We start from the raw sequence: 12,449 nt of genomic DNA on the forward strand, positions 1-12,449 counted from the left end.
CACACACATCAATGCCTGAGGCAGGATTCGAACCTGCAACCGTAGCGGTCGCTCGGTTCCAGACTGTAGCGCCTAGAACCGCACGGCCATGCTGCAGGTAAACAAGTGAGTACAGTATAAGTGGCAAACTGAATAAGAGGTCGCACCACGCCTATAAGATACTTTATCTTTCAGATCTACAAGGTGAGTAGAGATGCACACGTGGCATTAAATGAGTTTGTGATACCACGACTGCACAGCACACTGAAGTAAATGTATACCTGGTTGAATGTATGAAAGAGGTATTAGTAGCCATCCAGCCACTGTACATTTATTTATGAAGGTTTAATTTTAAGTTAGTATTAAGTTTTTCTTCCAGGGAATGATGCACCAACACATCCTAAGGTGAAGAAAAACAAATGCTTGTAGAGTGTTAGGAACAATATAAAAATAAGAAAGACCGCACCACAAGACATATATAGTTATAAGTTTACGATATGCATGAAAGTGATAGTGTGAAAGTATGTGTAGAAGAAACTAGTTGCAGTACATCGCATATAACAATGCTGAACTGTGGTTGAGCATTACCAAATAATCAAGAGGATGAAACCAAATTACTGTGGGTATCGACTTCCCATGAAAGTGTCAAACACCTGATTCACATTGAAATTTTTATGCACATTTTTTACTTATATAAACACTGTTTTATGCTCATTGTATATAACATATAGTATTGATGATACAACTCTGCATACCTCAGCATATGAAATGATTATCCTCTATACAATGAACATAACAAATATTGAGCTGCACTTTAAACACTAAATAAGTATTTGATACGATTGGTATCATCAGCTTTAAGTTGTGTTTATAAACAACAAACCATTTTGTTCTTGGGATCACAGTTAAGTCTAATACTGAAGCATAACTGAGCACATAAATGTCTTTCTGTGAAATTTGCTCAACCCTATAGTGTTTAACTCCTTCTTGGAGAATGCTAGAGAGGCAAGGCCATGGGTAGTTATTTGAGTAGCATGTAGAATCTATTGTAGCGACTATTGTTCACTTCTTTAATTCTTTGAAACTGATAAATATGCTCCGACAAGAAGTAGCTGTGAACAGGAATGAAATGTATGTCAAATTATGTCATAAATCAAAACAGAATCTATTATTGTATGAATGTTATGTAAATAATGTAAAATCAAACAAGAGTAACAATGTAACAAAATGACAAACATACTATAATGTATATAAGCAATGATAATGGTGTGTCAGCAAATGAATAGGATAAATTTATTTTTGTAGTTGTATTTGTCCTTTTTGTTATGTGTATGGTATGTGGAAAGGACACTTCGGAAACTTTGTCTAATGCAACAGTATGAAAGACGCTCAAAAGCAAAGCGCAAAAATGTACAAAACCTGCCTACAAAGTATTAAGTGTGCGCGTGAGATACATGGGTGTGTGCATGATAAACTAAAGATGACAATACTTCGCGTAACATGAATTTTCTGTGCTCGAACAACGTCGTAAAAGCAGCAAGAAACTTACCTTGTAGATGGATGTCAGATGTACGGATGGTGTCCCCACTGAATAAGTGATAGCGACAAGGAGAAATAAATTCCTCATGCCGCTGATATGGACGCCAGTTGTCACCACAGTGAGGATTTCACAAAGGGTCATGACACTGAACACGAGCTTAACGAATTTGTGCAGTGAAGGCTACTGTGAACGCATGACACGGACACACTGACTTTGTATTAAACATCTGAGAGCGAGCTTGGATGGTAACGGATGTTGAGCTGGGTGCACATACTTCGCAAGCTACACACGCGGCAGATGCTGACTGACAATAATGGGCCTATGCGGTTACAGCAAGCACTTTGTTATGAAAGAAAACTTATGTATGTAAGTGTTAAAAGAAGCTGACATCTTAGTACAAATTATAACCATATAGGATAACTCCAATGGCCAAAAAATAAAGGCTATGCCCATACCAGCTAGCGTTATGAACTCTCAAAAAGGGAAATAAGCCCGGACACCATGCACCTCCATATCATGTCAGTGCACAATAGGGGGGAGGGGGCAACTGTAATGGATCATATTATTATTATTTTTTCTGTCACACAAAAATAATAAGTTATTTTGTAGCAATGATAATGTTGGAATACAAACAAATCAAGTAGAGATACGCTCTCCAACTGATTAATTTCTGTATCTTTGCCTGTTTGTCTCTATAAGTGGTAGTGAGTGGATGTATTACGAGTTCCACCATTGTAATATTGTATCAAGAGGATCCGACAAGAGGAATTTGCATAAGCAGAGGAATAGCGATCCAGTATCAGCATCGTAATAACCAGCTTTATGCATAATTATGATAACGAGAAGTATGTAAATTTAAATGACGAATGCTAATAATTAAATGTATTGAATATTGAAGATCTCTTGATATTAGTGCCAGTTGAAGTTCACTCAGTATATCTGTACCTTCCAATTTCTTTCAATTATTCTGTCCAACTTTAATTATTCAAGCAGCAATTATTAATCAGTTTCCATTATATGTTATATTTTATGCACAACCCCTATTTTGCCACTATTCACCAGCAATAAGTTTGTAGGACAACACTTTCTTGATAAAAATCCTGAAACTGAGGAGGAGCAGCGTCCAACACAGGTCTGCAAGACTTGGACAAGATGAATTAATCGACTGGTAAAGCAACAAGAAAGTGACAAGCTGGTGCTCCCCTGACTGCAACATATTTCTCTGCAGGCCATAAAGTTTTAGACTTTTCCATAAAAAAAGTCAGCTACATGTGAAGTTACTTTCCTTTTGGAAGAATAATTATATTTTCTGCCATAATAATTCTAAAATAAACATGGGAAAGAAACCTAAAAGATTAGTCTTCAGGTGTGTACTGCCCTTTAAGGTACATCAAACACAAATGTACCAGTAACATTGTAAATATTGGTATAAACGTCTAAGTGGCCTGACCTCAAAGTGTTAAAGAGTGGTCTAACAAAGCACACTAATGTCAACTTGGAAAGATACCTTGGGGTACCTATACGGATAAGAACCAAATACACGTGTTGCTTTAAAAAGTATTTTAAAACATGATTCAGAAATAAACAATGGTTCAGATATTCTACTGTTTCTGCCATCAGCAAGATAGATGAATAGAAGTCAGCCAAGAGAAACACGTGTAAGAGAAGTACATCACCAAACAAAGAACAATGCAAGCCTTAAGTAAGAAAGCTATCTTAGTATTTAGAAGTTGCACCCAGCCACCCCATTACACTGATCCAAGCTATGGACGGTCACCGTGCAGATGTCACTGATTTTTCACATCATGATTGCCAAGTATTTAGTTAAGCCACAGCTACTCATATTCACAGCAGACTATCATGAGATTCAGCTGGCTATGATGCAACTCAGTGCTTGTAATAAGTAAATGAGACAATGCTGAAGTAATGAATAATTTAGAACTGTACCTATAAGCATCGCTTAGCAGCAACAACTTGGATATATTTCATCCAGTGAGGTTGTGCTTGATGACGTCAAGCTTACTCTGATATATAACAGTTTTAAAGGGTGACAGGCAACAGATGTTAAACATTTGGAAACATTCATTCATAATGCTATTGTATAAGTATTTAGCTTGATCATTTCAGCTACTCAGCATTTCACCATTAAGTAACTACATACTGGTTCTGAGGATATGCACCACAGTAGAGGATGAAATATTAGGCAGAGAAACATGCCTTAACCATGGCCTACGTCCCATGAAACCTATGTCACCAAGCATTTACATAATCAAAGACAGTGGCCATAATTCTGTTATCAGTGTAATCAAACAGAACATAAAACTATTAAAATGAACCATAATGTATTTTGTTTGCACAGAATAGCGCAATTGTGGAAAATACTAAAATCTCATCCATCAATTGCGCATCACAACAATTTTCTAGTTCTGAAACCTTTTGCTTTTCCATCATATGTGTACTCAGAAAATAATAAAAACACATGGAATAGTAATAATAAGACTGAAAGCACAATCAAAATGTGATGTCAGAAGATATGAAAAATTCCAAGTATCAAGAAACCATGTCACATACTTACACACCAATATCCACATTGGTGACCAATACAATAAAAATGGGAATAAAGAGTAGTTAAAAGAGAGCAGGAAGCACAAATTAAATGACTGCCTTGTGAGATTTCATAAAAATTCATAGCAAACACTTTATACAAAGATAATCACATCTAATCTTGGCACCAAGTGTTAGTACTTTACAAACAATTATTAAATGATGGTTCAGTAATCTCAAAACCTTCAGCTTCTGCCTTCTTTGATATTGGGATAATTATATTCCTCTTGTAGTCAGAAGGTAGGCCTATTTCTCCAGTCTCATATACAAGATGATATCACAAAGTAATGGGAATTTATGTTTTTCTGAAAAGAATCTTTATTTATTCACCAGTGTCAACACCGACCCCTTCAAAGTAATCCCCCCCACAGATAGAATACACTTGTGCCAATGCTTTTTCCAACCTTGGAAGCACTTCTGGAACTCTGTTTTCATTATGGTGTTTAGCTCCTTCAGCGATTCTGTTTTTATGTCATGAATGGTGACAAAACTATGTCCTTTCACAGTTCTCTTCAGCCTTGGGAATAGAATGAAGTCACAGGGGGCTATTTCCGGTGAATATGGTGGCTAAGACAACAAAATAGTTTTGTTTTTTGCCAAAATATTATGAACAAACACTAACGTGTGAGTGGGAGTGTTATCATGATGCAATTTCTGCAAGTGGTTCTGGCACAATTCTGGTTGTTTACTTCGGACTGCTTCTTGCAAATGGCACATAACTTATAGGTAGTATTCCTTATTGACTGTATGAGCATAAGGCAGGAACTTGGGATGCACTACCTCACTGTAATCCGAGAAAACAGTTGTGATCAAACCTGATTTTTTTTTCCCGGTCTTGGCTCTTCAGGCAGCTTGCATTGGAACAATTAGGCCTCAGTTTTGCCATCACATCCATAGACCCATGTTATGTCACCTGTCATAACTTTCTTTAAGTTGTGGATTGTTGTCAACTTCATTCAGCAATTCCCGAGCTTTTGGTCAAAATTCAATGATTTTGAAACAAACTTTGATGCTGCACATTTAATACCATAACACCCAAAATAATTGCTTAGAATGAGCCAAAGAATGAACTGACATAATCTGCAACCTCTCTGATCATGATTCAGTGTGTTTCTACAAGATAAAAGAAGAATTTTGAAAATCTGCTTTATAAAACCCACATAATTACCTTACATACCTGGTGCAACAGTTTTGACATGCCTGGTTCTCCAAGTGTCGCTTACTCTTTCAACAGTCTCAGGTTGTTTCAGTGTAAGCAAGTCCCATTTCAATTTCCTACCAATCTGTCATTCATTCAGTTTTAGTCTGAATTTAATAACTAACAAATTATAGTCCGAGGCCACATCATATACATGAAATGTTTTATAGTCTAAAATCTGGTTTCTAAAGCTTTGCGGTGCTATGTAATCCCTCTGAAACTTTACAGTGTCCCTAGGTCTATTCCTGATATACAGCCACCTTTCATCATTCTCAAACAAGTATTTAACAATGATGTAATCGTTGTTTCTGCAGCTTTCTAGGCAGCTTCTCCTTTCATTGCTCTCCCACAGTTCATGATATCTCGTATTTCATTTTCTTCCTTTTTCTAGTATTGAAGTCCAGTCCCCACACTGCAATTAAATTTTCACCTACCTTAACCAAATGATACCGTATTTAAATACTCTACTGGCTGGTGTAAAATCAAAATTGATACGTATCAGCTAGTTGGGTACGGCAGACATCTTAACAGTCCTCTAAATGTAGAGGAACACTACACTTTTTACATACTCAAGCACTTTCAAATTACTGAGTAATTTTTCTCTCATACATTTTTTCAATGTCTTCATTACCAGTACAGCAGGTGGACATAAATACTGTTGTTGTGAGCAGTAAAGCACTCCGTCTTCAGACAACAAGTGGCCCACCGGGACCATCGGACCGCCGTGTCATCCTCAGTTGGGGATGCGGATAGGAGGGGCGTGTGGTCAGCACACCGCTCTCCCGGTCGTTATGATGGTTTTCTTTGACCGGAGCCGCTACTATTCAGTCAAGTAGCTCCTCAATTGGCATCACGAGGCTAAGTGCACCCCGAAAAATGGCAACAGCACATGGCGGTTGGATGGTCATCCATCCAAGAGCTGACCACGCTCGACAGTGCTTAACTTCGGTTATCTCACGGAACCAATGTATCCACTGCGGCAAGACCGTTGCCATGTGGTGAGCGGTAGCTTTGTGTTTGTATTGGCTACGATGAGTCATTCTCTATGCTCTTCATACTGTTTACCTACATTCCTATTTTTCCTCTGGTTATTAAACATTCAGTTTTGTATTGATAACTTTGTACTCATGGGCTAGATATCTCCTGTCACAGCACTACATTAATCCTCACTATAACTTCAATCTTCCATCTATATTTTCAAGTTATTTATCCTATCTACTCAATTCCACAGTCTGACCCATCAAATGAAATTTGTTTTTCTAATGATAAGATTCCCCTGAGTAACCCCTACCCCGAGACCAGGATGTGGGACTCTTACTTCCAGAATATTTTACTTCTGAGGATGCCATCATCATTAAAATAGTTCCCTCCTGCTTTTAGTTAATCACAGTACAACACAGCTAGGCCACGTTGCCTAATATTACAAGGTCAGGTCAGTCAATATGCCAGATTGGTCACTGTAATCAATGAAATAGCTGCTACCCTCCATAAGGAACCATATGTAAGTATAGGCATCTGCAGAGTTTGCAATTATAAATGGTTGCACATACAGTACAGAAATCCGTATCAATGATACACTCAAGACAACCCATCACACTCAAGACAACCCATCACGCCAAGGTCTGTGGTTATGTGAGGGATGGAAGTTTTACATATGTGCATGCATGAAGGAAACTTGCTTACCTACACTGGACACTCAGCTCTCCTGGCACATCCTGAAACAAGAAAACTCTTAATGTCATGAACCTCACTAGCAAAAGAAACTTGTGTATGTCCATAATCACACAACAATTCAAGATTAAATATGAAATAAAACATACCCCAACACTGGTGAGTGCCATCCGACCATCACTGTTCTGTGTTTTGTAGAGATGTTTCTCTAGAAAATTTTTCTCTTTAGACTCACTAGCCAATCTTGAACATACTTCTTGATATTTTGACTTCAGCTTCGTATTTGTATTCTGATACCACAACATCTGTGAGAACATTATAAAAAAATTAATGTTTTTTCTATCTATGTGGAAAGACCTTATGAAAGCAATATTATTTATGAAATGAGACTGAATAATTTTGGCAGAAGAGCACAAGTTTGTATAGCCACATTTCTTGGAAAAATAATACAGTACTCTTCTTTGAGATGTACCACATTTACAACGCAATGCAAATTCCTTGTGAATTCTGATTTTACCCTTCAATGCCTGTAACACATCACAGTAGCATCTGGTCTGATGTTTTCAAGACAACCTAAATTCATTTAACAATACACCACTTATCATATTGGAAAGCTTATTACAAACCTTTCATCTAATCAAAGGTTCAGTTTCTTTCTGACTTATGGCTGTTTTCTAAACAACAGCCTGTGCAAGTTACAAAGTAGAGAAACAACTTCATATTACTATGTTTCCACGTGGAATTTCCACAAGTTTTCATTAGACGGAAATGTTACTTTCCACAAAGATTTTGATGCAGTCCGTTATACACTGAAGAGCCAAAGAAACTAGTACACCTGCCTAATATCATTTAGGGTCCCCACGAGCAAGCAGAAGTGTCACAACACGACGTGGCATGAACTCGACTAATGTCTGAAGTAGTGCTGGAGGGAACTGACACCATGAATCCTGCAGGGCTAGCCGTAAGAGTATGAGGGGGTGAAGATCTCTTTGGACAGCACATTGCAAGGTATCCCAGATATGCTCAATAACCTTCATGTCTGGGGAGTTTGATGGCTAGCGGAAGTGTTGAAACCCAGAAGTGTATTCTTGGAGCCACTCTAGCAATTCTGGACGTGTGGGGTAACACATTATCCTGCTGGAATTGCCCAACAAGTCTGTCAGAATGCACAATGGACCTGAATGGATGCAGGTGATCTGTGCCACCTGTCAGAGTCATATCTAGACGTATCAGGGGTCCCATATCACTCCAAGTGCAAACGCCCTACACAATTACGGAGCCTCCACTAGCTTGAGCAGTCCTCTGCTGACATGCAGGATCCATGAACTCATGAGATTGTCTCCCTACCTGTACACGTCCATCCGATCAAAACAATCTGAAACAAGCTTGTCCAACCAGGCAACATGTTTCCACTCACCAACAGTCCAATGTTGGTGTTGACGGGCCCAGGCGACGCATAAAGCTTTGTGTTGTTTAGTCATCGAGGGTACATGAGTGGGCTTTCAGTTCCGAAAGAACATATTGATGAGGTTTCGTTGAATGGTTCAGACGCTGACACTTGCCGATGGTCCAGCATTGAAATCTGCAGCTGCAAAAGGGTTGCACTTCTGCCACACTGAATGATTCTCTTCAGTCGTCATGGTCCCATTCTTGCAGGATCTTTCTCCTGCCTCAGCGATGTCTGAGATTTGATGTCTTACTGTGTTCCTGATATTCATGGTACACTAGAGAAAAAGTTTTACGGGAAAAGCCCCACTTCATTGCTACTGCGGAGAAGCTGTGTCCCATCGCTTGTACGCCGACTAAAACACCGTGTTCAAATTCACTTAAATCTTAATCACCTGCCATTGTAGCAGCAGTAACCGATCTAACAACTGTGCCACACACTTTTTGTCTTACATAGGTGTTGCTGACCGCAGGGCCATATTCTGCTGTCTACATATCTCTGTATTTGAATACGCATGCCTATACCACTTTCTCTGACACTTTAGTGTATACATCATGACAGTGTACTTTACAATTAATATGAGGTACTTTTCTATGACCATTTGCATATGCTTCATTAGCAGTTCTACAAAGTTGGCACCGCTGCTGCTGCTATACATCAGCCCATTCCTCCTTTCACAAAATAAGAAATAAAAATATAAGCTGCAACTTTTTCCCAAAAAGTAAAATAATTTTTGCATTCTTGGCTAATAATGGTCAGTGACATTTAGGCACAACTGGACAACTGGAGGGGGTTGGGGGGGGGGGGTGCTTTGGGGAGGCGCGGGGGGGGGGGGGGGTAGCACAAGTGCAGACGCACACACGCTAAACTTATATCTTTGTGTGTGTCTTCTCTTTATTGCTTGTTGAAGGGTGGCATACTAAGCTCAGTCACGGAGCACAAATTCGAATCTAGTAAGTAATAGGAAAGAAGTAATCCACAGCCCAGTAGGTAAAACAGACTTTCCTGGGATCTTTTCTGACCTCCTTCATTCAATGAAAATTTCTTCCTACTAAGCCATGTTTTGAGATTAGAAAATACAGAACGGACATATGAAGCTATATTACTTTTCCCTATACAAACTGGTAATTTTTATACCTTGAGCTTTCTTATCTGATGGTAATTTCGTAACCTTCCACACATAGCAAACCTAAAATTTTCTATCAAAACGCAGAATGTGCCAGACCTGATTATAAACTCATATTAACAGAGACACAGTGTCTTCAGTGCTGGTCCACAATGCCCATAAAGGGTCTTTGATTCAACTATAATTAAGAACTATAATTAAGAAGAAGATGACGCCAGTGATTACAGAAGTTGTTGCTAACAAAAAACCAACTGTTTCTTGTGGACAGAAGTTTCAACAGCTCTCAGTACAAGAATCTTGTTCATGACACTGTAGAGACTATTAGTATTTCATTAATATTTACAGTACTTTTCTGCCGAATGTCTTAGTTCCACATGGTCAGAAAAGCAGATCATTCCATTTTCCTGTACACAATTTTTATTACAGTCAGTCATTTTCATAATGAACTGCGACTAATGGCCTTAAGCATGTTCACTTCCAGGACTAACTGGTTGAGATATTATTAGTAGAGCATTGCTATTTATAGTAAAACTCTAGTCACAGTACAAGCATTCCATGATATTTTCATTCTTTTACATTTTTGTCTTACAATTTAAGATTGTCATGAATAGCTTAATAAAGTAAGTACCAAATTGGGGGGATGGGTCCAATTAAAACATATATGTCTGTTATTAAGTTTTATGTCATTCTAATTTCTATATACTCCTTCATTACTTTATCACAGAAACCTAATCAAATTTTACTTGCCTCTGATCAATTCCATTTATTATAACCCAGGCAGCAAACAACAAGAACAACAAATGATTTTTGTTGCACAAGATTCCAAATTGCCATAGAGAGCAGTATACACCCAGTTTTTGAAGGACTGCATAAATTTTTCTTGTTACAAAGCAGGCCCTTTAATTGTCAAACACCAAAAAGCACATCACATACTAATGCAAACCACCAGAAACAATGCAAGACTGAGCAAGAATAGCTGAAATAAGCAAGGAGATGAATACACAAATTCAAGCAATAACATCAAAGACTCGAGAAAACCGAACACAATAGTGAGCAAGAGCAGATATTTTAACAAATATTATGTAAAGTACAATACAGACCAAGAAATAAAATGTGTTAATGGATAAGATATGAGATTTTGTTACTGATGAAGGGTGTAGTGTGACTATGTAAGGAAAGATTCACTGTTTTAATTTCCACCTACATCTACATCTACATCTACATCCACATCCATACTCCGCAAGCCACCTGACGGTGTGTGGCGGAGGGTATCTTGAGTATCTCTATCAGTTTTCCTTTCTATTCCAGTCTCGTATTGTTTGTGGAAAGAAAGATTTGTCAGTATGCCTCTGTGTGGGCTCTAATCTCTCTGATTTTATCCTCATGGTCTCTTCGCGAGATATACGTAGGAGGGAGCAATATACAGCTTGACTCTTTGGTGAAGGTATGTTCTCGAAACTTTAACAAAAGCCCGTACCGAGCTACTGAGCGTCTCTCCTGCAGAGTCTTCCTCTGGAGTTCTATCATCTCCGTAACGCTTTCGCGATTACTAAATGATACTGTAACGAAGCGTGGTGCTCTCTGTCGGATCTTCTCTATCTCTTCTATCAACCCCATCTGGTACGGATCCCACACTGCTGAGCAATATTCAGGCAGTTGGCGAACAAGAGTATTGTAACCTACTTCCTTTGTTTTCGGATTGCATTTCCTTAGGATTCTTCCAATGAATCTCAGTCTGGCATCTGCTTTACCGACAATCAACTTTATATGATCATTCCATTTTAAATCACTCCTAATGCCTACTCCCAAGTAATTTATACACTCCTGGAAATGGAAAAAAGAACACATTGACACCGGTGTGTCAGATCCACCATACTTGCTCCGGACACTGCGCGAGGGCTGTACAAGCAATGATCACACGCACGGCACAGCGGACACACCAGGAACCGCGGTGTTGGCCGTCGAATGGCGCTAGCTGCGCAGCATTTGTGCACTGCTGCCGTCAGTGTCAGCCAGTTTGCCGTGGCATACGGAGCTCCATCGCAGTCTTTAACACTGGTAGCATGCCGCGACAGCGTGGACGTGAACCGTATGTGCAGTTGACGGACTTTGAGCGAGGGCGTATAGTGGGCATGCGGGAGGCCGGGTGGACGTACCGCCGAATTGCTCAACACGTGGGGCGTGAGGTCTCCACAGTACATCGATGTTGTCGCCAGTGGTCGGCGGAAGGTGCACGTGCCCGTCGACCTGGGACCGGACCGCAGCGACGCACGGATGCACGCCAAGACCGTAGGATCCTACGCAGTGCCGTAGGGGACCGCACCGCCACTTACCAGCAAATTAGGGACACTGTTGCTCCTGGGGTATCGGCGAGGACCATTCGCAACCGTCTCCATGAAGCTGGGCTACGGTCCCGCACACCGTTAGGCCGTCTTCCGCTCACGCCCCAACATCGTGCAGCCCGCCTCCAGTGGTGTCGCGACAGGCGTGAATGGAGGGACGAATGGAGACGTCGCTTCTGCCTTGGTGCCAATGATGGTCGTATGCGTGTTTGGCGCCGTGCAGGTGAGCGCCACAATCAGAACTGCATACGACCGAGGCACACAGGGCCAACACCCGGCATCATGGTGTGGGGAGCGATCTCCTACACTGGCTGTACACCATTGGTGATCGTCGAGGGGACACTGAATAGTGCACGGTACATCCAAACCGTCATCGAACCCATCGTTCTACCATTCCTAGACTGACAAGGGAACTTGCTGTTCCAACAGGACAATGCACGTCCGCATGTATCCCGTGCCACCCAACGTGCTCTAGAAGGTGTAAGCCAACTACCCTGGCCAGCAAGATCTCCGGATCGGTCCCCCATTGAGCATGTTTGGGA

At 40.2% G+C, this 12,449-nt stretch overlaps 1 protein-coding gene across 2 annotated transcripts in view; it reads right to left on the minus strand.

The window, feature by feature from the left end:
* The window catches only part of LOC126483770 (rootletin-like), a 250,250-nt gene that overhangs the window by 93,445 nt on the left and 144,356 nt on the right, over positions 1–12,449 (minus strand). For both annotated transcript variants that reach the window (XM_050106920.1, XM_050106919.1), the window contains exons 12-13: positions 7,142–7,297; positions 7,005–7,036 (exon numbers count right to left, since the gene is read on the minus strand). In XM_050106920.1, coding sequence (XP_049962877.1) covers positions 7,005–7,036; positions 7,142–7,297 — 188 coding nt within the window. The remainder of the gene's footprint in view (positions 1–7,004; positions 7,037–7,141; positions 7,298–12,449) is intronic.

This window comes from Schistocerca serialis, chromosome 6, assembly GCF_023864345.2.
Source record: "Schistocerca serialis cubense isolate TAMUIC-IGC-003099 chromosome 6, iqSchSeri2.2, whole genome shotgun sequence".
NCBI classification, from domain to species: Eukaryota; Metazoa; Arthropoda; class Insecta; order Orthoptera; family Acrididae; genus Schistocerca; species Schistocerca serialis.